Genomic DNA, 26065 nt, shown 5'->3' on the forward strand with positions numbered 1-26065 from the left:
ACTGAGCCACCCAGGTGCCCCTTTATTTGCATTTCTTTTTTTTTTTTTTAAGATTTTATTTATTTATTTGACAGAGAGAGACACAGCGAGAGAGGGAACACAAGCAGGGGGAGTGGGAGAGGGAGAAGCAGGCTTGCCGCTGAGCAGGGAGCCCGATGCGGGGCTCGATCCCAGGACCCTGGGACCATGACCTGAGCTGAAGGCAGACGCTTAACGACTGAGCCACCCAGGCGCCCCCCCTTTATTTGCATTTCTAATGCCAGCATCTGATCAGGCTCTTATCACTCACACCTAGACCACTGCGCTGGTCTCCAAACTGATTTCCAGAACTGGTTTGACTCTCCTATTTAAGTTGCTCCCTGAGGGTGCCTGGGTGGTTCATTAGTTGAGCATCCAACTCTCGATTTTGGCTCAGGTCATGATCTCAGGGTTGTGGGATTGAGCCCTGTGTCAGGCTCCACGCTCAGCAGGGAGTCAGCTTGTCCCTCTCCCTCTGCTCCCCCCTGCTTGCACTCTCTCGCTTTCTTAAATAAATAAATAAAATCAATCTTAAAAAAAAATTGCTCCCTGATACCAGATTCGTTTTCTCAAAACTGTTCCCTCTGTTCTGTCACTTCTCAAAGCTGATTTTCAGTAGAAAGCCTCAGTTCCCTTCAGAATTGGGCTGTAGTATTTCTTTCCACCCTTCTACTCCTCTGAATAACAGCCAAATCTGGTTGGCCTTCCATTGCCCAAACACTTTCTGGGCCTCTCCACCTTATCAGCCAGGATCTCTGGGAAACAGTCGGCACATTCAAACATGTTATTAAGAAGGGTTTAATACCATAACTATTTACAAAGGTGTGGGCAAGGTTAAGAGAAACCAACAAAGTGGCGAAGCAATTATATTGATTCAAGGCCTGAAAAAGCAAACAGAGGGCGTGATTACCCTGAGAGGAGCACCTGGGTGGCTCAGTCAGTTAAGCGTCTGCCTTTGGCTCAGGCTATGATCTCAGGGTCCTGGGATGGAGCCCCACATCAGGCTCCCTGCTCAGCGAGGAGTCTACTTCTCCCTCTGCCCCCTGATCATGCTCTCTCTCTCCCTGTCTCTCTCTCAAATAACTAAAAAAATTTTTTTGAAGATTATGTTTATTTATTTGAGAGAGAGAGAGCATAAGCAGGGGGAGAGAGAGGCAGAGGGAGAAGCAGGCCTCCCGCGGAGCAGGGAGCCCAATGCGGGACTCGGTCCCAGGATCCTGGGATCATGACCCGAGCTGAAGGCAGACGCTTAACCATCTGAGCCACCCAGGCGCCCCTCAAATAAATAAAATCTTAAAAAAAAAAAAAAAAGAACCCTGAAGAAAGAGCTGTAGCTGAGGGCCACTCTCTAGAACTTAAGGCTTTTGGTTGAGCAGGCAAGTTGATGCCAACCTCCCAGGTCCGCTCGTGGGCCTCAGAGCAGGGCAGAGAAGGCTGGAGTCAGATGCGCTCTTTGATTCATTTACTTATGCTCTTTCCTCCTCTTGGTGCATCCATAGCATCTCCACTTGGCAACTGCTGCCAGTCTCCTCCTGCTCAGATTCTGTCTGTTTCACCAAGCTTTCATTGATTACTCTTTCTCTCATCAAAACACCTAAGGTGTTTGGCTCGTATTGATTACATTGCACTTTACTCTGTCCCTAATGGGTGAAGTTAGAAGTGTGCACATCATTCTCTTACTAGCTTGAGAAGGGGCACATCCTAGAACTTTTTTGGAATGATTTAAGTCCCATAAATCTGTTCATCTTTTAATTCATGTTTTAAAGCAAATGTAACTGCTGTGGTCTGAATGTTTGTGCTTCCTCCAAAATTCATCTGTGGAACTCCTACCCCCCAAAGGCGATGGTATTGTATTAGTTGGTGGGGTCTTTGGGAGGTGATGAAATCATGAGCCTTCATGAATGGGATTATTGCCTTACAAAAGAGGGTCCAGAGAGATCCAGAGCCAATTCTAACAGGTAAGGACACAGGAAAAAGGCCCTTACCTGACCATGCTGGTGCCTTGATCCTGGACTTCCCAGCTGTCAGAATTTTGAGAAATAAATTTCTATTTATAGGCTACAGTGTCTGTGGTATTTTAGAGTAGGCTGGACGGACTAAGACAATTACCGAGCTCCCTCATTTCACTAGATGCTGAGACTAACACAGTTAGCATGTCACATGGGGTCCTTGTATGGACAGAACTTACTTTCCAGGGGAATGGAGTACATGGTGTTCCCTTGTCCCCCCATGACTATACCATCCTGAAATACCCTGATCTCAGCCATGGCCCAACATCCAGTCTAGGTTGCAGCTACTCTAGTCCCTCCAGGTCAAGATGATTCTAGAAGTTGTGTTACCTTCCTTGCCCTTCTTGGAACTTTCTTGTGGTCACTCAGTTATTTGTTGGCATTTTGATGCATCTCTTTTCCCAGAGAGATTGAAACGTCTTGGTGGTTTTGGACTCTGGTTCTAGACTCTGATCATGTCTATCCCCACTGGACTGTTCCTGTCATCCCCTGGGATGGTCAAGATAGTGGGTAGTATCAGGCAGAAATCCTCTGAGGTCTACCAAGAGTGTAGCACCGAACTCTCTGGCCACCTCTGTAGGAACAGTTGCCAAAAAATGGGCTACCTTTATTTTCTACACCTCCACCATCTCTGGGTTAGTGGAAGGAGTGTTAGGGTCAACTTTCAAAAATACGGGTTTATATTCAAGCTCTTAGATTTAGCTAGAGTGTCATTTAACTTCTCTGAACCTCAGTTTCAGCAGCGGTAAATGGGAATAACAATACCTACTTCATGGTGTTGTTGTGAAGCTTGAATAAGACGATTCACCAGTTTCCGACTGCTGCCCTAACAGATTACCGTGGACTTGGTGACCTAAACAATACAGATTTCTGTTCCTACAGTACGGTAGTTCAGAAGTCCAGCATGGGTCTCACTAGAAAATCAAAGCACTAGCAGAGCCACATTCTTTTCGGAACCTCCAAGGGAGAATCTGGTGGGTTTTTTTGGTTTTGTTTTTCCTTTCTCTTGTCCAGCTTCTAGATGTTGCCCACATCTTTGGTTCACGAACCCCTTCCTCCATCTTCATAGCCAGCAGCTTTGAATCTCTCTGACTTTCTTCCAGAGTCACGCCTTCCCTCTGGCCACAGTTGGGAAAGGTTCTTTGCTTTTGAGGATCCATCCCATCTGTACGTGGGCCTCATGCTGGCTACTTTTCCCATCTCAAGGTCCTTAACTTAATCACATCAGCAAAGTCCCCTTAGCTTGCAATGTAACATATTCGTAGGTTCCCGGGGTTAGGACATCTTCAGGAGGGAGGATTATTTTACCTGCCACACCATTCATACTCTGGCTCCCAAAGATTCATGCTTATCCCATATACAAAATATATTCACTCCAAGGTCCCCAAAGCGGTCCCCTATCAGAGTATTAACTAAGGTACAAAATCAAATTTGAGTCTCATTAGCTCCAAAGTCTCCATTTCATCTTCTGATTAATCCAAATTATGTCTGAGTGGGGCTGTAGGTATGATGCATCCTAGGGCACAGTTCCTGTTGATCTGTGAGCCTATGAAAGTAAAGAAACAAATTATCTGCTCCCAAAATACACTGGTAGCATATGCATAGGATGAAAGTTACATAGGTTCTGATTGAAAAAGGGAAAAAAATGGAAGGAAAGAAAGGAGTCACTGGTCCCAAGAAATTTTAAAATCCAGTTGGACAAATTCCATTAGGTTTCAAGGTCTGGGAGTAATCCTCTATGCTCTCGGCTCCAGCCTCTGGGCCATCCTTGCTTGTCATGAAATGTAGCGAGTATTTGCCACTTGGTAGTCCTAGTTCATTTTGGTTGAACACCTCTTCCCTCAGTTTATCTCTTTTCTTTCACATTTCCCTAAAAGCAGCAAGAAGAAATCTGGCTGCACCTTCAACACTTTGCTTGGACATATCCTCAGCTAAAGGTTCAATTTCTACTTTTCTTCATAATTCTACTTTCCACCTAACTGTAGGACACAATTATCTTAAGCTTCTGCTCCTCTTTCACAAGGATCCCTTTTCTCCAGTGTTCAATAACATGTTTCTCATTTCATTTTAAACCCTTACCAGCAGGGCCTTTAATGTTTGTACATCTGCTGATTGTCTGTTCATGATGATTTAGATGTTCTCTAAGGTGATATATTTTTTTCCCCACTGTACTCCTCACTTCCTCCTGAACCTTCCCCAACATGGTTGTTGATAGTTGTCATACTTTTATAATGTGTTCAAGACAATCTAGACTTTTCTATTATGTTCTTCAATGTTCTTTCAGCCTCTATCCATTGTCCAACTCTGGCATGGCCCAAAGTAGACAGAAAATCGGGAGGATATACACCAACTACTCTTTGTGCTCTCTTTGCTAACACTTATACCCAACTAAACCAACCAGAGACAGAGGGCAAGGGAGTCCAGGTGATGTCAGCAGCTCAGGGCCTGAGGTGGGCAGAAATGGGTGTGGAGTGGATGGAGGGGGAGGGGGGGAAATGAAGACTCAAACAAAAGTTTCAAGGAAGGGGCACCTGGGTTAAGCATATGCCTTCAGCTCAGGTCCTGGGGGTCCTGGGATTGAGCCCCGTGTCAGACTGCCTGCTCAGTGGGAGTGGGCTTCTCTCTCTCACTTTGCTCCTCCCCTTCCCTCTACCCCTCCCTTCTCCTCCCCTATATGCCTCTCCTCCCCTTCCCTTTACTCCTCTGCTCCTCTTTGCTCCTGCTCTCTCTCTATTTCAAATAAATAAAAAATCTTTAAAAAAAGTCTCAAAAAATGTTTAAGTATTCAAACCATTGACCTGATTTTTGTTATGCTAAGGTGTTATGCTAAGAAAGTTTTTTTTTTTTAATCTTACTCACCGATGATGTAAATGTCCACTTAAAATTTCTAGCTTTTTTATGGCTTATTTTAAACATTCCAATATTCAAATTAGACCTTATAATATTTAAAAAAGACTTTCCCCTGAAATTTGACTTGCCTTATTCTTGGCCTACATTAGCATTTGTTGGCAAATTTGCTCTTCTTCCCTTAGCACCTAAAGCTAATAGACTGGGAATGGGCGCAGGAATGGGATGGGGAAATTTCTGTCCATCAGCACAGGTCCTTGTGTGTAGCAGAGACTCAGTGAATACTGGTAGAAATAGTCTTAGCAGCATGTGGATTTCATGTAACTCTATTCTTTCCATAAAGATACACATTGAGCATAGCTAAATATAATTTGCAGATCTTTTGTGCAGGAAATAAATGTATAAATAAAAAGAGTAGCTTAGATTATGTTTCCTGATTTTGGGTTCTGCAAATTTAGCCACTGTATGATTGAGACAAGTTTAGCATAGGTATGAATATGCACATGTATTTATATCCTATAGAAAACTCATTCCTTAAACACCTTTCTGAGCACCTTTGGCTGATGACACTTCCCATTTACCAAGGTTAAATGGATAAAAAGGAGGTGAAAAAATTTTCCTTGGTGGAGAAGGTAAGCTCATTTAGGTAGAGCAGGTAAGAAGAGTATGACAAAGGAAAGGAAGGTCCAGCGCTCTAGTCTTCTAGAGTAATGATTGCATTAAAAAAATCACACTGTATCTATGTTATTTAGTTGTAAAGCTTTGGCCCAACCACCCACATAATTATAACATTCCACAGTCATATGTAATTAGATTGCTTTTTAAATGCCCGCCACCTGACATTTGAGTGGATCTGTAAGGAGAGGAGCAGAGAAAAATATTGGTTAAACATATAAAATCTTCCAACTTGTTGGGAGATGACTACTAGGAAGTTTTTACTCAGAGCTCCTCAGGGACAGGAGCACGATACACCACGTTGGGCCACATGGGGAAGCACCTGGCAGGAAACTTGAGGGGAAGACATGGGCGAAGCCTATATTGTAGTTATTGTGAGGCAGGGGGAAAGGGCTGACCAGGTTTGGGGTTGGATAATTTGAACAAATTTCAGTGGGCTTTGGGGCATAGGGGCTACCCCAGTTGTCTGATGTCTGGCCCTGGGATAATTAGGGCATCAGAGTATTGCCTTCTGGAATGTGAAAGCCAGATGGAGGAAGTGGTTCAAAATATGGGCTCTGGATGGTTTGGTTGACATAACAGAGGTGTGCTTCCAGACAAGTTATTTACTCTCTCTAGGGGTTAGCTAGCACTGGAGGGGCAGTCTCACTAGGATTAGCAAGGCTCCCAAATATCAAACAATCATAAAATGCAATTAAAAACACTATTAATATAGTAGGATTCAAAACATCTCCAGGAAGACTTTATAAAGTGTCTAATCCAGTGCCATTAATAAGTCCCACAATATGACTGCATCCCTTTATTTGCATGTATTTCAGATTAAGATGAGATCATATTAAGGAACCATAATATTTATGAGACAGTGTTTGGCATTTTCTTGAGATCCCAGAATGATACTAGTCCAGTCATAGTAACAATTTCCTTCCTGAGATTTTTCCAGATTTGGACTTGCCGTTTTATAAGTTATGTCAGAGGGTATGATAGTTAATTTTATGTGTCCACATGACTGGGCCACAGGGTGCCCAGACATTTGGTCAAACAGTATTCTGGGTGGGTCTACGAAGGTGTCTCTGGAGGAATCAGTAAGGCAGATTGCCCTTCCAATGTGGGTAGCCTCATCCAATCAGTTGAGGGTCTGAAGAGAACAAAAAAACTGACCCTCCTGGTAAGAGAGAATCCTTCCTTCCTGACTGCCTTGAGCTGGGACAGTAGTTTTCTCCTGCTTACACACTCGAACTGCAACATGAGCTCTTCCTGGGTCTCGAGCCTGCTGACCATTGGATGAAAACCGCACACCATTGGCTATCCTAGGTCTCCAGCTTGCTGACTGCAGATCTCCGGACTTGTCAGCCTCCATAATTGTGTGAGCCAATTTCCAGGAGTATTCTCCATGTACCAGGGGAAGTGATGATGTTCGCTTTCCTTTTCTCCTTCACCCTTCTCCATCTCCTCTGGTTGAATCCTGTTTTTTATTGTATTTTATTTTATTTATTATTATTATTTCTTTATTATTTATTTATTTAATTTCTTTCTTTCTTTTTTTTTTTTATTGGCAGTGTGCCCTTGAGAATATAACCAGTTTCCTGCAGCCTTACTTTTTTCGATTGTAAAATGAAGATAACGCGTCCACCTCCAGTGCCCGGCACAGGGCCTGGCACATAGAAATCTGCCGTAGGACAGTGAGGACCCAGTTTCACAGGATCTGGCTTCCAATCGTCCAAAGAAGCCATATTATGTCGGGAAGGAGTGGGAGGGGGATTGGCAAAACTCAGGACTGGTAGGGCACCTGGGTGGCTCAGTCGGTTGAGCGACTGCCTTTGGCTCAGGTCATGATCCCGGGGTCCTGGGATCGAGTCCCACATCGGGCTCCCTGCTCTGCGGGGAGCCTGCTTCTCCCTCTCCCACTCCCCCTGCTTGTGTTCCCTCTCTCGCTGTGTCTCTCTCTGTCAAATAAATAAATAAAATCTTTAATAAAAAAAAACAACAACTCAGGACTGGTAGACATGTGAGTCCCAGAGGGGGTTGTGGGCAGAGTGCCCTAAAGGAGTGCTGTGGACACTAGAGGTGGATTTCTCCAGAAGCACATGAAGTTTAAGCTTCAGGACCAGTCTCTTGTCGAGGTCCTCTTGGGTGCAGGGGGTTCCAGGAGGGGAGGGGCAGCCAGGTTGCAACCAGGAAGTATGTCTATGCTTGTATTTCTGATAAATTGCCTAAAGGAGATACCAGAAGAGTGGTGAATCACCAAGAATTCAGTTATTGTGATTTCTTTTCTCATTCAAAGTTAATATTAACTATCATATCTAAATTTTTTTTAAAAGATTTTATTTATTTATTTGACAGAGAGAGACACAGCGAGAGAGGGAACACAAGCAGGGGGAGTGGGAGAGGGAGAAGCAGGCTTCCCGCGCAGCAGGGAGCCCGATGCAGGGCTCCATCCCAGGACCCTGGGATCATGACCTGAGCCGAAGGCAGACGCTTAACGACTGAGCCACCCAGGCGCCCCTATCATATCTAATTTTGTATTTGTAGTTTCGGTCCCTAAATTGTGTTTAGGCTTTGATGACCACAAAACCTGGATCTGTCCTTGCCTTGAGTCCTGCGTCTCTGGGAGGTGGCACATGGGGCCACTTGGGGTTGTAGGACTCTTCTGCCCTGCCCCGCCCAGCCCAGCCCAGCAAAGAGGCTGTCCCAAGATCTGGAGCTGGGTGCAGGTCCCTCTCTGACTTGCAAGCTCCTGTGAGTGCCTGCATCGCTGCCCCAGGGGGCATTCAGAAAAAGTTGCTGTTCACATAGAGGACTCGCTGTGGCTCCAGTCTTGCTGCTGACTCATCATGTGACCTTTGGAAGATCACCTTGCCTCTCTGAGCCTCGGTTTGCCCACTTGTAAAGCGGTATCACTACCTCCAGTGGGGGCTCAGGTGTGGGCCCTGTGAGTTGCACAGATCTGTGCACACAGGAGGGAAGTATGATCATAATTGTGGTGCTATTCCTTGTATCTCTATTATCTTGCTATTACTTGAAATATGCCCACAACTTACCATTTCGGTGACTAAAGAGCAAAGCCACTGCCCACGCCGACTCACTGATGTTTAATTTTTGTTTTTTGTTGTTTCATTCATTTTTTTTCATTGTGGAAACTTTTCAGTTTATACAAAAGTACACTACCACGGGGAATGCCCTTATATCAACTCATGGTCAATCTTGTGTCTTCTAAACTCCTACCTACTCTACCTCCCTGTTGTATTTTCAAGCAAATTCCAAATCATTTCAGTTGTAAGAATCTCAATATGTATTTCTAAAAGATAAGGGCTCTTCAAAAATTATATCAATGCTATTATTGTATCTCACCCTTCCCCAAGAAACGTAATGTTTTTTATTTTTTTCTCTCAATTTGTAGATTCCCTCCCACTCCACTCCATGGGGCAGAAGTTACTTTAAATTTGAATGTCAATAAAATTCAGCCAGTAGGCATTTTCCCTCAATTATCTCTTAGGTCTAACACTGTGAGAACTCAATTGAGGAGTCAGTTTGAATTCAACTCTGCTGCTTAAATTAGTGATGTAACCTTAGGAAAGTTCTCTAACCTTATACCAAACGTCACTTTTCTCATCTGCAAAATGGGGATACTAACATCCCTTTTACAAAGCTATTGTCAGGAGTCTCTGAGAGAGAGTAAGTAAAGTATAACTAGTAAATGCTCAGTAAATGTAGCTGTTAACATTATGACAGTTTCTCCCTACTTTTTCCTATCAAATCCTGTCTTCTGGAAGTAATCTGGTTGAGATGTAACTGATGACAGCTATAGGGCCGATTTAAGTAAATAAGCCTGGAAAGCCCAAGGGGGAGGAGCATGTGGAGGAGGAGGAGCCTTTCAGGAGTCTCACCACCTGGGTACTGGGGGAAAGCCCCACCTGTACTGTGTGGATAAGGCTCACTTGCGTCTCAGAGACTGGGACCCACAGGCATTCAGACCATCAGGACAAAGCAACTCAGAGTAAGCTTGGCCCAGGGAAGCCGGGGCCGGGAGCCCGGGTGGGAGGAACAGAGCGGGTGGCCAGAGCTGGAGGCTGTTCTTTATCTGTTTTTCGCTTTGATTTTGGAAGTGTTCTACAAAGCTGACAAGTTAAAAGTTGGCTTTGGGGTTACTGAAACCTGAAGCAAGAAGGACCCTGCCCGGTGTTGGCTTGAGGTAAAACAACTGTGAACCATACAAAGACCCACTGTTTCCGAAAGAGCAGAAGTAGTTGAGAGGTTAACTACAAGTCTTGCTGGTCTAATGGATCTTTCATTAAGAATGCTCTCAATAGGGGCATCTGGGTGGCTCAGTCGGTTCAGTGTCTGCCTTCGGCTCAGGTCATGATCCCAGGGTCCTGGGATTGAGCCCCGCGTCCCGGCATCGGGCTCCCTGCTCATCTGGGGGGAGGGGGGATGTCTGCTTCTCCCTCTGCCCCTAATCCCCGTTTGTGTTCTGTCTCTCAAATAAAATCTTTAAAAAAAGAATGCTCCGAATAATCCTTACTTAGAGGCCAGCTGTGTTTGAACTCAGCTAGGTGTCCTAGCTGACACCCAGTGAGTGGCATGTCACGTGGCATGAGATTGGGGAGATTTTGGGGAGTGGGAGAGGGAGAAGCAGGCTTCCCGCCGAGCAGGGAGCCCGATGCGGGGCTTGATCCAGGACCCTGAGATCATGACCTGAGCCGAAGGCAGTCGCTTAACCAACTGAGCCACCCAGGCGCCCCTAGAATCAAATTATTTAATTATAAAATGTATTACATGCACCTGTTAATTTTGCCTTATTTATTTTTTAAAAGTGTGTATGTTTCACCTTGTAAGAATATAAAGTGGCTGCGTTCTTATGTATCATTGGTAGTTAATTCTTGTTTTTCCCCTAGGGGTGGGAGGGGCAGAGAGAGAAGGAGAGAGAGATGGAGTGCAGGTTCCACACCTAGCACGGAGATCACAGGGCTCGATCTCACGACCCTGAGATCATGATCTGAGCTGAAATCAAGAATCGGGTGCTTAACCGACTGAGCCACCCAGGTGCCTCTCATTGGTAGTTAATTCTTCTTTCTTAACCTGATAAGTAAATATGTTTTAGGCTATCTTTTTTTTTTTTTTAAAGATTTTATTTATTTTTTTGACAGAGAGAGACACAGTGAGAGAGGGAACACAAGCAGGGGGAATGGGAGAAGGAGAAGCAGGCTTCCCGCAGAGCAGGGAGCCCGATGTGGGGCTCCATCCCAGGACCCCGGGATCATGACCTGAGCCGAAGGCAGACGCTTAACCGACTGAGCCACTCAGGCGCCCCTAGGCTATCTTCTTTTTTTTTTTTTTTTTTTTTTAAAGATTTTATTTATTTATTTGAGACAGAGAGAATGAGAGAGACAGAGAGCACATGAGAGGGGGGAGGGTCAGAGGGAGAAGCAGGCTCCCTGCCGAGCAGGGAGCCCGATGCGGGACTCGATCCTGGGACTCCAGGATCATGACCTGAGCCGAAGGCAGTCGCTTAACCAACTGAGCCACCCAGGCGCCCCCCTAGGCTATCTTCTTGAGAGACTAAGAAGTCATATTAGATTTATGCTTCCTCGTTATTTGGTTGGCAGAAATATTCTGTTTCTTTTCTGCCGACTTCAGGGTTAAGTCTGGCCTTTCTTTTTCTGTTTGCCTTCTGGTTAAGATTGTGAGACTGCTGCTTCCTTTCATTGTTGTTGTGGTTTTTTTTTTTTTTGGTTGTTGCTATAGACTTGGTTTAGGTCAATGTCAGAAATTCTTATTGGTTCCTGAGTAATATTTTCTGACACCACTTCTAACATCCTAACAGCAAATATATGGTTTTTCCAACATCAACTAGTTCTCTGACACCAAGTGGGGGTCTAACAATTAAATTCCAGAGTTAACTCCCAGAGTTAAATCACACCCCACAGGTTAAGGGCTCAGCCCCACAAGACTGCCCCCACTTCAGATGTCATCTGTAAATGCTGTCCCAGGGGGCCCAGACTTTTACCTGGCTGACTGCATATTTGGAGGTTCTCATGATCCCCCCCTTTAGGTTTGATAATTCACTAGAATGATGCACAGAACTCAGGAAACACTTTACTTATGCTTACCAGTTTGTTATAAAGTTTATTACAACTCGGAAACAGCCACATTGAAGAGAGCATAGGTATGGGTCGGGGTGGGGGATACAGAGCTTCACCCTCCTAACATGTGTGACGAACTCAGAAGCTCTCAGCATCTCCTTCAGGAGTTTTTATTGAATTCAATCCTCAGGACATTCTGTTTGATGACTGTTATTAATGAAGTTGAGAGGACTTTGTGTTTATAAATACTGAATCCAGAAACAGGCTACGGGTAGCTGCTGAAATAGAACAGAGCTAGCCGTCTTGGCTGAATGAGGGAAATATTTGTGTAAACTCTTACTCTTTCAAAAGAAAAACCATGGTGTGTTAGGTTGGAAAGGAACTAGGAGGTTAAATAACCTTAGATGGAGTGGCTAGAAACCAGAAACTTAGCCAGGCCTCCTTCTAGATCATTATTGTTTAACCCTCTCCAGGGAGGTTTAAGATGTAGCGTCAAGACCGTGAAAAAATGGTTTCCCTTTTCTGGGAAGTGAAGAGTTTTGTGGTGATTCTGTCATTTTGTGAATAATATGAAAAGGAAGGATATGCTAGCTATCTGTTCACCATAAAATATCTTCTTTCCTGGGGCGCCTGGGTGGCTCAGTTGGTTAAGCTTCTGACTTTTTTCTTTTTTTTTTTTAAAGATTTTATTTATTTATTTGAGAGAGAGAGAGCAAGCACACGAGTCGGGGGAGGGGCAGAGGGAGAGAGAGAAGCAGACTTCCCACGGAGTAGGGAGCCCGATGCAGGGCTCGATCCTAGGACCCTGGGATCATGACCTGAGCTGAAGGTAGCCGCCTAACCAATTGAGCCACCCAGGCGCCCCAAGCTTCTGACTCTTGATTTCAGCTCGGGTCACGATCTCATGGTCTTGGGATCAAGCCCCACATCGGTCTCCATGCTCAGCGGGAAGTCTGCTTGAGATTCTCCCTCCCCCTCTCCCCACTCACATGCTCACTCTTTCTCTCTCAAATAAATAAATAAATCTTAAAAAGAAAAAAATCTTCTCTCCCCATGAAACAGCAACATCCTACTTGGTGCTTTTTCTCCACTCCTCAATCATGTAAAAAAAAATCAAATTGAGTGATTTTCAAAATGTAAAATCTAGAGTTCATTAAAGAAAACTTGAGAAAAGCACACGCAAAGTAGAGGAAAAATCAATTATAGTTATATCAAAACATTAACAGTTAGGTGTCAGTACCATAAAAAAATAGTTTTCCCTTTTCTGGGAAGTGTAGAAAATATATCTGGATTTTTTTCATTTAACATTATCACATAGGCAGTGTTTTGCTGTTGTTGATAAAGATCACAGAGATAGTAGAGTACGGTGGTTTAGAGTAGAGGCTCTGGCACCAAAGTGCCTGGGATTCAATTCATAGCCCACCACTTACGGGCTATATGGTCTTTAAGTCACTTAACTGCTCCCTGGCTCGATTTTATCATCTGTAAAATGGGGATGATAATGGCATCCAACTCACAAATTGAATGCTTATGTAAAGGACTTAATACGTGTTACTTATCAAAATAAAGATTTTATCACAACATTAATATATGTATATAGGTGACATTTTATGAAACATAGAAAAGCAGAAGAAATCAAAATCACCCATTATCATGTATAACCATACTTAACATTTCCCCGATGTTTTGACATTTAGACTGCTATTCCTACCCCTCTGCACCATGTTAAATTGAATCTGTCATGAAATAGTGTTGGTTAAAACAGTCTGGGACCTGAGCTTTCCCTGGCCAGTGTGGAGCCTGTGGTTTTTTTTCTGTAACCAGGATTTAATCAGATCCAATCCACAAACCAGTTAACTGAAGGTTCACCATATTAGGAATGAATATGTGAGAAATATCTTTGTAAAGGATTTTTTTCTTTAGCTTTAGAAATTATTTCCTTAGCCTGGAATCTCAGAAATGGAAACACAGGGTCAACAGATGAGAAATGTTATTTTCTAGAAGGGTTGCACTGATTTTAAACTTGTGGCTACAATTTATGAGCCTGCCCCACTTACTGTAGGCGCCCAAATCCACACTCCCCCCCCCCCCCGCCGGCCCTCCCCACCTCGCTCCTCCGAGCTGAGATATTGAGGAAGTTGTTGGGGGTGCCAAAACCCTGGAATAGTTAATTCTAATCAAAATCAACCTTCAGCTCCTCCTCCTTCCCACTAGGTCATTCCTTCCTCCTCCAGGGCCTTTCTTACTTCCTTCCACATCCTTTTCCCCTCTTGGCTTTGTTTAATCCCCTTATGTAGCCTTCCTCTTCTTTAGTTGGGGAGAAAATCATATAATTAAAGTGCTTCCATGAAGAAGTTCGTGATCTTAGCAGCTAGAAGTGTTATGCCCCAACTGGGTACCCACATTTTAGTAAAGGGTTCCCTGGAGCACTGTTGAACCCAAAGGACTGAACTTGCTGGTGGAATTTGGGACAGTGCAATACCCAGAGAGGGTGATATTTTGAGTCCGGGCCCTTCAAGTTATGCATGTAGATGGTACGCAAGGTGTGAGGCCCGTTCTGTAGAAGGGGTGAAGCCAGGGCCAGGTGCCGAGAAGCCCTCACTTTCTCACTGGCAAAGCACTAACTGCTCGGCACAGAAACATGTTTTCCTAAAGGTAAAGTACGTCTCTGGGAGGAACTGTGAAGGGGAGATTGTTTACTGAATTGGACATAATAAAAGACCGACCAGCAGTATGTGCAGATTCTTTACATAAAACATAACTTTACGATACTAGGCAGGGCTCCTTTTATGGCCTTTTTATCTTCTGGTTGAAATTACCAAGGGTGTGGAGGGCTTTCGCTGATGTGATTACATTGCATGTCTGTGGGTGAGCAGAGCCAGGAGGCTCTAAGTGCAGCCAAGGCCCCAGTTACTTTGGTCTGAGCTTTGAGTTGCAGAAGGTGGGTTTCTTAGGAATGTTTCTGTTTGATCAAGGTCTCTTAGGTGCCCTTTATGGCAAGGAATTGTACAGGTGTCTCTCTGTGGACTCCTACATCTTTGATGGACTAAAAAGTCAAAGAAACAGGGATTGTGCCTGAGAGGAAAATGGATGGCAGCTGGATAAAGCACAGGATGCCCTAGATTTATGGATGGACAAGGATAAGTATGGGCAAATAATTAGAACTTAAAAGGTGAGGCCTACCTAGTTCAAACAGAGTCCGAGGTGTCCTGAAAGAGGGAGGATGAGAGAAATGGAAAGCTTAGCCCATTGTTAGCTATCAGTGGTATTCCCAGGAGACTTTTGACCACAGCCAGATGGGAAGATGGTCTTGAGAGCAGATGGTGGGAACCAACTAGAGCTGGTCAGATACCAGCCTCCCCTTCCTCCCTGAAAGAAAATTCTTTGGCCCCACAGGGGTCCCTACTTACTCATAGCCTTGTCTGTTCCTTTCTAGCCTGATCCAGCCTGAAGATGACCCCACTGGCCACTGTGGTGTCTGGCCCTCGAGCCCGGCTCTTTGCCTGCTTCCTCAGGCTGGGCACTCAGCAGGCTAGCCCCCTTCAGCTGCACACGGGGGCCAGCCTTGCAGCCAAACACCACTATGAAGTGCTGGTGCTGGGTGGGGGCAGCGGTGGGATCACCATGGCCGCCCGCATGAAGAGGAGAGTGGGTGCGGAAAATGTGGCCATTGTTGAGCCCAGTGAGGTAAGTCTCCCCCTTTTGAGTGCTTGCGTCTGTGTGCAGGTGCACATGTGTGTTAGGGGGTAGAGTGTGGATGGCTGTCAGGCCCTGTTGCTGTCATTTTTCCAGGTTAGTGCTTCTCCTGGGCACAAAAAGGATTGGGAGAAGGTAGGGAGAGAGAGAGGGGGAGAGGACAGATCTTAGGCTTTTATGTTCTCTGTTAGTTTCTTAGGGCTGCCATAACAAATTATCACCAACTGTGTGGCTTAAAACAGTAGGTTTATTCTTTCACAGTTGTGGAGGCTAGAAGTCCAAAGCCAAGGTGTTAGCAGGGTCATGCTCCCTCTGAAGGCTGTGGAGAGGAGAAGGACTCTGTCCCATGCCTCTCTCCTAGCTTTGGTGGTTGTGGACAATCTTTGGTGTTTCTAGGCTTATAGCTGGCATCAGTCCCATCTCTGCCTCTGTCTTCACATGGCCTTCTTTCTGTGTGTCTCTAGTGTTTTCATATGACCTTCTTATAAGGACACCAGTCATTGGATTTAGGGCCCACTCTAATCCAGCATGACTTTATCTTAACTTGATTACATCTGTGAAGACCCTATTTCCAAATAAGATCATATTCACAGGTACTGAGGTGAAAACTTCAGCATATCTTTTGGGGAGAGACAGTTCAGCCCCAAAAGACCTCCCAATTCCAACCTAGTGTCCAGAGGAAGATCAATGGCCATTATATTTTCCTTTCTCTCTTCTAGTCTGGAGAATGGGTGATGAGTTGAGGGGCAGGGAGGCCTCTGGGAAAGGTGTTAGTGGGATTGAGAAATTGAAGTACAAGGGATTATAAACAGATTATAAAGCAGAAAAAGGTAGAGACACCAGGGAGGAAGCTGGGAAGTGTGTGTAAGACACTATTTCATGCAAACATTTTAAGATGATCCAGTAGCTTCAGAAAAAATATTCCAGATTTTTGGTGGTTTGACTGATGTTTTCTGAGGAACTAGGTGTGTACCAGTTGGGAACTGTGTCCTTGGGAGGGAAGCAAAATGGATCCAGTGCCTGTTTGGTGGGGAGGGCAGGTCAAGAAAAGCACATTCCTTTTCAAGAAGTCTACCCAGCCCCCCATGAGGTTGCCCGGGGCTTAGCTGCAGTCTCAGACTGATATGCTGTGATCTGAGACAGTATGTTCTCGATCATTTTCCTTTTTAAAGTGACTAATTTAGGGTCAGCATTTTATTTTTTTAAATTTTTAATTTTTTAAAAAGATTTTATTTATTTGAGAGAGAGAGAGGGAAAGAGAGAGAGAGAGAGAGCACGAGCAGTGAGGAGGGATTGAGGGAGAGGGAGAAGCAGGCTCCCTGTTGAGCAGGGAGTCAGAGCAGGGAGCCAGACATGGGGCTCCATCCCAGGACCCCGGGATCATGACCCAAGCCCAAGGCAGACGCTTAACTCACTGAGCCACCCAGGTGCCTCAGTGTTTTAAATGACACTGGTCTGAGAGCTCCATCAGGGGCCTATGGTGTGTTGTAGCTAACCCATGGGCAGGTCTCCCACTGGGGTAGTCTTGGTAATGAGAAGGGCTCTTTTGAAGCACTGGGCACGATTTGGGAGGCCAGAGTTATGGCTGTCCTCCCCCGTGAGGAAGTGCAGGATGGAAGCCTTTCAAAGGTGCTGCTAGGGGCTCAGGTATTTGGTACTTGCTCTCCTGTGTCTGGTTTAGTGATTGGTGGAGCTGATGCTTGTTTGTAGTCTAAAAGAGAATCTGAGGTCGTATTTTTATTCCTTTTTCTGTTCAAGATGGATTTGAAATCAATGAGTTCTCACCACTGGAGACCTCTGCCTTCCTTCTCTTTGATCACCTCCATTATTGGCTGTACAGACACTGCAAAGCCATTTTTCGTATCCTCTTTAACATCTCTGTGGCTGGCAATTCTGTCCAGCCAGTTTGAGGCATTTTGGCAGTGTTGAGAAATTCTTGATCCCCCAGGCCATTCCATGAGTGTACTGGTATTCTCGGAGGCTGTTAGATCAATCTGCCCTTTGCCCATGAGTCTAGAACTTTTAAAACTAACTTAGTTCAAGTGACGACCATCTGAAGCAAGATAATTCTAGAAAATAGTGGATATTCGGCATCATGGGGTAGGATCTGGTGCCTACTGGCTTCAGGTATAAAACCTCTGAGAAAGGAAAGGAGAGGGTACTAGGGCCAATAGGGAATGTCTGCAGTCCTCCGTGGGTTTGGGAAGCACCGTTGGAAATTCAAGAAGTTTTGAGACTCTTCAAAAGTGGTTGTAAACTTTCCAGACTTACCGTAGTCTCCAGATGGTTCTAAGGAACCATATTTAGGCTGCCAGGCTTAATTTTTCTTTATGTCTGTGCACATAAATGTATCCATATGTGTGTGTGTATATATATGTATATACACACACACACACACACACACATAACATGTACATGTTAAGCATCAAATCAACTTTGAGGAACAAATAATGTAATGCTCACGAAAGGTAGTTGATGGCTTTTTTGGCATGATCTTGGCAGAATTCTTGTGTTAGGTGACTGCCCTTCAGAGCTTAACATAATGGGAGACACCAGTAGGTGTGGGCGAGGGGGAGACTAACCTTCTAAGGCTTTTCTACATGATGCTTCAAGGATTGGGAGGGATAACTGAGAGTCTAGCTCATGTACCTTTAACTATGACTCTTTTGATCTGTCTCAAATTGAAACGGATCTCCAAATACTTCGTTTCTCAGAGACATTTCTACCAGCCAATCTGGACGCTGGTGGGTGCTGGTGCCAAGCAGTTATCCTCATCTGGCCGTCCCACTGCGAGTGTGGTACCATCTGGTGTAGAATGGATCAAAGCTAGAGTGGTTGAGCTGAACCCAGACAAGAACTGCATCCACACAGACAATGGCAAGGAGGTAAGCATTGGGGTCCTTCGGCTTTAGTTAGTCAGGGCTCATGTTAATGCACAGCCATTATCAAACTGGATAGCTGCACGGAGAGAGAGCAACATATATGCGTTTGTGTGCATGGGTGTGTGTGTGTTGATATTTCATGAGGTGGAAAGTGTGTGGTGGGGCGCCTGGGTGGCTCAGTCGGTTAAGCGTCTGCCTTTGGCTTGGGTCATGATCCCAGGGTCCTGGGATCGAGTCCCGCATCGGGCTCCCTGCTCTGCGGGGAGCCTGCTTCTCCCTCTGCCTCTGCCTCTCTCTCTCTCTGTCTCTCATGAATAAATAAATAAAATCTTAAAAAAAAAAAAAGTGTGTGGTGGATGGAGGATGGGATAGATGGAAGGAGTGAATGATGAATAAATGAACAATGAAGACACATATTTATTGAACTGTTGCTCAATCACTTGGTATGGTATCTTGCATCTGAATGGTTTATTCAACAAATACTACCACTATATGTTAAAATAGCAGCACTTCCCTCCTTTTACCTTTGAAACAGCTGGCTTCTCTCCCGGACAGTTGACCTCCCAGAGGAAGACATTGGAAAATATCCATTCCAGTTATACCAGGGGGCACTATGCCGGAGTTGTAAGGGACAGTGTGAGTCCCCATTGTACGAGGGCTAAGGAGAATTTCTGTTCCTGGAGCTTGAGACTCTCAACTGCTCAATACCATTTAGAAGTCTGCTCCTATCACCCAGAGATCAAAGCCCCCGTAAGGATGAGAGCAGGAGGGGGAGATGACAGGCTCAGAAGCCATCTGCAGTGTCATGTCCTCTTGTCTGCCGCTGAGCCCAGCACTGTGGCAGGCATTTTCTTTCTTCTTTTTTTTTTTTTTTTAAAGACTTTATTTATTTATTTGACAGAGAGAGACACAGCAAGAGAGGGAACACAAGCAGGGGGAGTGGGAGAGGGAGAAGCAGGCTTCCCGCGGAGCAGGGAGCCCGATGCGGGGCTTGATCCCAGGACTCTGGGATCATGACCTGAGCCGAAGGCAGACGCTTAATGACTGAGTCACCCAGGCGCCCCATGTGGCAGGCATTTTCACAGAACTGTAGAATCTCGGAGTTGGTGGGGGATCTGAAAGGTTTTCAAGTCCAACCCCTTCCTCTAAACAGGGACTCATTGGCTACAAGCATTTGTAACTCTTCCTTGGGTCATGGATCTTTCTGAGCATCTGATAAAAGCCTTATCTAGAAAATGCATATACACACCATTTTTTTTAATAAAATATTTTACTTATTTTAGAGAGAGAGAGAGCATGTGCACACACACAGGGGGAGGGGCAGAGGAAGAGGAGAGAGTCCCAAGCAGACTCCCTGCTGAGCACAGAGCCCATTTGGGCTCAGGACCCTGAGATGATTACATTTTGCATTTAATTTCATTGAGTTTAGAGCTTCTTTTTTTTTAAAAAAAGGTTCTATTTATTTGTGAGAGAGAGAGTACAGTCGGTGGGGAGGGGCAAAGAGAGGGAGAAGCAGACCCTCTGTTGAGCAGAGAGCCCCACCTGGGGCTCAATCCCAGACCCTGAGATCATGACCTGAGCAGAAGGCAATGCTTAACATGCTGAGCCACCCAGGCACCCAAATTTAGAGGTTCTTTGTAGCCTTTTTCTAAACCTTGATCAGGAGTACCTGCCTTACAGCATTCATGATCCTTGGCTCTCTAGCTGGCTTACCTGTCTGCCTGCCTTCCTTCCTCTTCTCACAAATATTTATTAAGCATCCTCTTTCCTTTCTTTCCTTCTTTCTTCTTCCTTTCTTCCTTCCATCCATCCTCCCTCCCTTCCTTTCTCTTTCTCCCTTTCTTCTTCTTTCCTTCCCTCCCTCCCTTCTTTCCTTCCTTCCCTTTTTATTTATTTATTTATTTTAAAGATTTTATTTTTTTATTTGAGAGATAGAGTGAGCAAGAGAGAGAGCACACGAGCAGGGTCAGAGGGAGAGGAAGAAGCAGGCCCCCCTGATGAGCAGGGAGCCCGATGTGGGGCTCCATCCCAGGACCCCAGGATCATGACCCAAGCTGAAGGCAGACACTCAACCAACTGAGCCACCCAGGCACCCCTCCTTCTTTCTTTCCTTTTTTTTTTTTTTTTAAAGATTTTATTTATTGGGGCACCTGGGTGGCTCAGTTGGTTAAGCATCTGCCTTTGGTTCAGGTCATGATCCCAGGATCCTGGAATTGAGCCCCATGTCGGGCTCCCTGCTCAGCGGGAGCCTGCCTCTCCCTCTCCTCCCTGCTCATGCTCTCTTCTGTCTCTCTCTCTTAAATACATAAATAAAATATTTTTATTTGAAAGAGAGAGAGAGTGTGTGCACAACAAGCAGGGGGAACAGCAGAGGGAGAAGGAGGCTCCAAGCTGAGCAGGGAACCTGACGTGGGGCTCCATCTAAGGACCCTGAGATCATGACCTGAGCCAAAGGCAGATGCTGAACCAACTGAGCCACGCAGATGTCCCTCCTTTTTTCTTTTTTAAAGTAAGCTCTAGGGGCGCCTGGGTGGCTCAGTTGGTTGAGCCTCCCAGTCTTGATTTCAGAGCTCCAGGTCGGGCTCTGAGCTGAGTGTGGAGCCTGCTTGAGATTCTCTCTCCCTCTCCCTCTGCTGGCCCCCCCCCAACACACGCGCGCTCTCTCTCTCTCTCAAAAAAAAAAAAAAGAAAATTTAAAGTAAGCTCTCTGCCCACATGGGTCAAACTCATGACCCAGAGATCAAGAGTTGCATGCTCTACTGACTGAGCCAGCCTGGTGCCCCTATTAAGTGTCTTCTATAAACTAGATACAGTTTTAGGAATATATGAGTGAACAAAAAGAAACAAAAATCCTTACTTTTCTGGATTTTTATTTCAAGCAGGGGAGGGCATACAATAACTAATAGACATGATAAGTAAATTATATAGTGTGTTAGAAGGCGATGAGTTTTTTTTTAATTTTATTATTTATTTTTAAAGATTTTATTTATTTGACAGAGAGAGACACAGCGAGAGAGGGAACGCAAGCAGGGGGAGTGGGAGAGGGAGAAGCAGGCTTCCCGCGGAGCAGGGAGCCCGATGCGGGGCTTGATCCCAGGACCCTGGGATCATGACCTGAGCCAAAGGCAGATGCTTAACAGCTGAGCCACCCAGGCGCCCCAGAAGGTGATGAGTATTAATGAAAATAAATAGAGCAGAGTAATTGGAATTGGGCCATGTGGGGACAGGGATTGAATTTAAAATGGGTTGGTCCCAGGGTCAAGGAGTTCTCTGACAGCAAGCAGTCGCACTCCAGGTTTTAGACAGACGGGTCATATGAAAGTTCTGCCTCTGCTGAGTCAGAATCCACTTTTCTGTAGCCCCTTTCATTCTTTCTTGGGCCCCCAGGGTGTTTTTGGCCTTAATGCCTTTTTTGTTCCTTGTTTTGTCCTGTAGCATGGCCAAGAGTATCTTTTCGTTTCTGTGGAGGAACCCTTCAGCTATTTGAAGATGGCTCTTATTGTCTGTGTAAATCTAGTCTTCAGGTAGACTTGTGCCCTGTCTTCACTTTCCTCAGCACTTTCTCCTGTTCTCCAGCATGGTCTCCAGTGCCCTCGCCGTTCTCTCTGCCCTGCTGTGGACATCATCTGCCCTGTTGGTTCCCCCATGAAAGAGGTTGCCCAGGAGAGTAGGCAATTTTACAGAATGGCCCAGAATAGAGTGATGCTATTCTCTCCCACAACTGGATAATAGCCTAAGTTAGCATTTGCCTTTTTTTAGCAACCATTAGCACAATGCTGATTCATGCTGGGCTTGAGGTCAATTCAAATTTCTGGGTCTTTTTTCACATGACCCAGTGTCAAGTCAGGCTTTCTCCATCCATATCTAATATATGGACATATGTAATGGATTAGAATATATATAATAAATTAGGATATATATATGTATATATATCAAATACTTAAAAATTATTTATCCCTGTTGATGAACTTATTTTCTCCAGCATCTCCAAGAGAGCAGACAGTATTAAATGGAAGATTGAGCTTTGGGGCTCATTTCCCTTGCCAGTCCACTGTTCCTGGGGCCAGGACACCTGTCTCTGACAATATATATCACCTCTTTGGTACAGCAGTGCCTGCCTCCTGATTAGACCCCTTCATATTATACGTGTAGTTTAGAGCCCTCTGCGGTTGGGTCCGTGTGCATCTCAAAAATCATAACTTGTCTCATCTCTTGAGAATGAGAGGCACTGGTAGGTGTTCTCACTTCTGAGCTTGCTTAGACACCTAGGGCTCAGACTCTTAGGAAACTTGCAGTGTCTTGTTTTAGGGCTGGGGAAGAAGTTGGTGTAAACTGGCAGGACTTTCTTCCAAGATTTTATTAAGCAAAAGTCTGCTATAGCCAGATCTCAGAAATCTGCTTATACCAACTCATGGGAGATGTCATCTTGTTGGCTTTAGTTCATCTTACCAACTTGCCTGGATCTTGTGGATTTATGATTCTGTCATCCAGTTAGTATTTTTTTTCCTAGCCATTATCCATGATGGCTTCATTTAAGTTCAAGGTTTTAATTTGATAACATGTCCCTAGGGAGCTTTTTCTACCTTGCATAAATTAATGAACATTGTTTAGGAAATATTTTATGCTAAAAACTTACCAAAATCATTCCATTCTTGGTTTATACATTAGTATTTCTTCAAGACTGAGTTGAAGGCTTTTCCTGAAATCCAGACTCAGTGTGTCTCTGACTCTTCCCTGATGCAGGGGTCTGTTTGTCTGGAATGTGTCCCATAGGCTCTGTGTGGACTGGCCCTTATCCTTCTCCAGACTTAACCTGGTTCTGGTTCCATTCTCTCTCTCTCGTTGTTTCTGCTCTAGCACATTTTCCTCTCATTTCCTCAAATGCCTTGGCCTCCTTCTTCCCTGGGACATTTGCACATGCTGAGCTTACCTCTTTTCCTAGCTAACTCCTATTCATCTTTACTTTAGATATACCCTTTCAGGAAAGCCTTCCCTGACCTACTAGGCTAGGTCAGGTTCCCCCTTGACACGCTATCATAGCAGTCTATGATTTAGTAATTATTTGTGTGATTATCTGATAATACCTTTCTCACCCACAAGACTGAGTTCTTGGAGGGGTGGGAACAGTATCTTTCTTGTTCAATGTTGTATGTCCAGGACCTAGCACAGTATGTCACATAGGAGGTGCTCAGTAAATATTTGTGAGCAAATTGTGTCTCAGTTTCTTTATCTGTATAAAATGGGACTAATAAGGAGTGCTTGGGTGCCTCAGTGGTTAAGCATCTGACTTGATTTTTAGCTCAGATCATAATCTCAGGGTCGTGAGATCCTTTGGGCTTTGCACTGAGTGCAGAGTCTGCTTGTCCCTCTCCCTCTGCTCTTCCTCCTGCTCTCTCCCTCTAAAATGAATAAATAAAATCTTAAAAAAAAAAAGGTAATAATACCACCTACCTCATTGGGTTGTTTTGAAGATTAAATGAATTAAAACATGTGAAAGACTTAGAACAGTATCCTGCAGAGTGAATGCCCAAGAGATGTTACTGTTACTACTTTTAAAAGGACACATGAAAAAAGGGAAAAAGAAATACTTATTAAGTATCCACTGTGTGTCAGCATTATTTCCTGACCCCTGACTAACTGAAAGTAGTTTGCAATCTGTGAACATATGTTGGTGCTCTTTTCCTAAATCACCAAGAGAGACATTTATTTAGTAGATGAGTCTGGAATTTTACAATGGAGGAACATCCTATTTACTAGGTTGTTAGTATCAGAGTTTACTGCCCCCACTTCCCTGTAGAAAATTAGGATACGTGCCCATATTTAGCCTTCCGGCAATGTCTGCCCTGTTCCCTGTAATTGCTCAAAAGTCTTGTCTACAAGTTTTTGCAATTCCTTAGAATTTAGATCATCTGGCCTGGAAACTTGAATTTATTCAGAAGGCTTGAGGCTTTCTTTTTGTTCTTTGTTCTCTTAGGGTTTATTCTCCCTCAATGATTTTTTTTTCATGATATTAAGCTTGTCTGTTACTAGTCCTTAAAAATAATCAATATTATACTCTAATTAAACAATCTGGGCACGCACAAACCAAAGGTTTTTCTTTTTTTTTTTTTTTTTTCTAAGATTTTATTTATTTATTTGAGACAGAGAGAATGAGAGAGACAGAGAGCACATGAGAGGGGGGAGGGTCAGAGGGAGAAGCAGGCTCCCTGCCGAGCAGGGAGCCCGATGCGGGACTCGATCCAGGGACTCCAGGATCATGACCTGAGCCGAAGGCAGTTGCTTAACCAACTGAGCCACCCAGGCACCCCCAAAGGTTTTTCTTGTTGACTGTGTTCATGTTTTGCCTGTAGATCATCACCCCCAGACCCCATGTCCCATCTGACCTCATTTACCTTGAAGACTCAACATAGCTCAGTCAGGTAGTTAATGGGCCTGGTACACTTTCCTAAGGAACAAGGAATTTCAGGGCACAGCTCTCTATGGATAGGCAAATCATACAGAGGAAGATGTGTATATTATCTGTCCACTTTGATAAATTATGTATTTCCCAAACAACTGAAATCATCCATCCATCCAACAAACATTACTGAGTTCCTCACTTTAATTTCGTGACTATGCTAGATTCCAGGAATATAAAGAATGAAACATAACCTTTAGCCTCTGGAGTATTCGATGTAGTAAGGGAAGATCTTATTCCTAAATAACACAACCAGTGCTCTAATGCGTCATGTACACTGTGCTGAGGAAGCTCCCAGAAGGGGCCAGTGCAGAGGGGATTTGAATCATCGGAAGGCCTCACTGTGGAGGTGACCTTGGAGCTGAGCTTCCTGGATACCAGGGCAGGACCTCTGCAGAGACTTACTGCCCTTGGCTCCTCAACCTGGACCAAGCACTCTCTAGTCTTGGAGTCCTCTCTCTTCAGCTGTGACCTACTCATTTTGCTGCTCTGCTTCTCCCTTTAGTACAAGATTGTGATAATTCATTACAACCCATTACTCCTTTGCTGGGCTCCTGACTTTCATTATGATCATTCTCCACCTCCAGTTTTCTAGGCAAGTCCTGTTTCTTTATATCCCTCTGGCTTACACTTTCTGGCCTCAGCTTTCTTCCTTCTCATCTTAAACCCACATTTCTGGGGTGCCTGGGTGGCTCAGTCATTAAGCGTCTGCCTTTGGCTCGGGTCATGATCCCAGGGTCCTGGGATCGAGCCCTGCATGGGGCTGCCTGCTCCGAGGGAAGGAGAGGGAGAAGCAGACTCCCCACCGAGCAGGGAGCCTGACATGGGACTCAATCCCAGGACCCTGGGATCATGACCTGAGCTGAAGGCATATGCTTAATTGACTGAGCCACCTAGATGCCCCACAATATACATATTTAAAGAAGGGACTTTTAAGTTTTAAATAGACCATAAGTAAGATCATATAGATTATATCACATCCTTTTCCATGACCCTCAAAAAGGCAGTTTCTAACTTATAATATTGATCCAATCCATATGGCAGATCAGATTTGTCTGGGATTCACACATGACTCTATACATTTTAAAGTTAATGGTCTCTTTTTTATTTATTTTTAATTTTTATTAAATTTTATTTTATTATGTTATGTTAGTCACCATACAGTACATCATTAGTTTTTGATGTAGTGTTCCATGATTCATTGTTTGCAAATAACACCCAATGCTTCATTCAATACGTGCCCTCCTTTTTTTTTTTTTTTTTAAGATTTTATTTATTTGAGAGCGAGAATGAGAGACAGCATGAGAGGGAGGAGGGTCAGAGGGAGAAGCAGACTCCCTGCCGAGCAGGGAGCCCGATGCGGGACTCGATCCCGGGACTCCAGGATCATGACCTGAGCCG

At 44.6% G+C, this 26065-nt stretch overlaps 1 protein-coding gene across 2 annotated transcripts in view; it reads left to right on the forward strand.

The window, feature by feature from the left end:
* Window positions 1-26065, forward strand: part of SQOR (sulfide quinone oxidoreductase) — a 49374-nt gene that overhangs the window by 6254 nt on the left and 17055 nt on the right. For both annotated transcript variants that reach the window (XM_021695782.1, XM_044918456.1), the window contains exons 2-3: window positions 15066-15316; window positions 18040-18210. In XM_021695782.1, the coding sequence (XP_021551457.1) occupies window positions 15083-15316; window positions 18040-18210 (405 nt within the window). In that variant the 5' untranslated portion in view covers window positions 15066-15082. The remainder of the gene's footprint in view (window positions 1-15065; window positions 15317-18039; window positions 18211-26065) is intronic.

Source organism: Neomonachus schauinslandi, chromosome 9, assembly GCF_002201575.2.
Source record: "Neomonachus schauinslandi chromosome 9, ASM220157v2, whole genome shotgun sequence".
Lineage (NCBI taxonomy): Eukaryota > Metazoa > Chordata > Mammalia > Carnivora > Phocidae > Neomonachus > Neomonachus schauinslandi.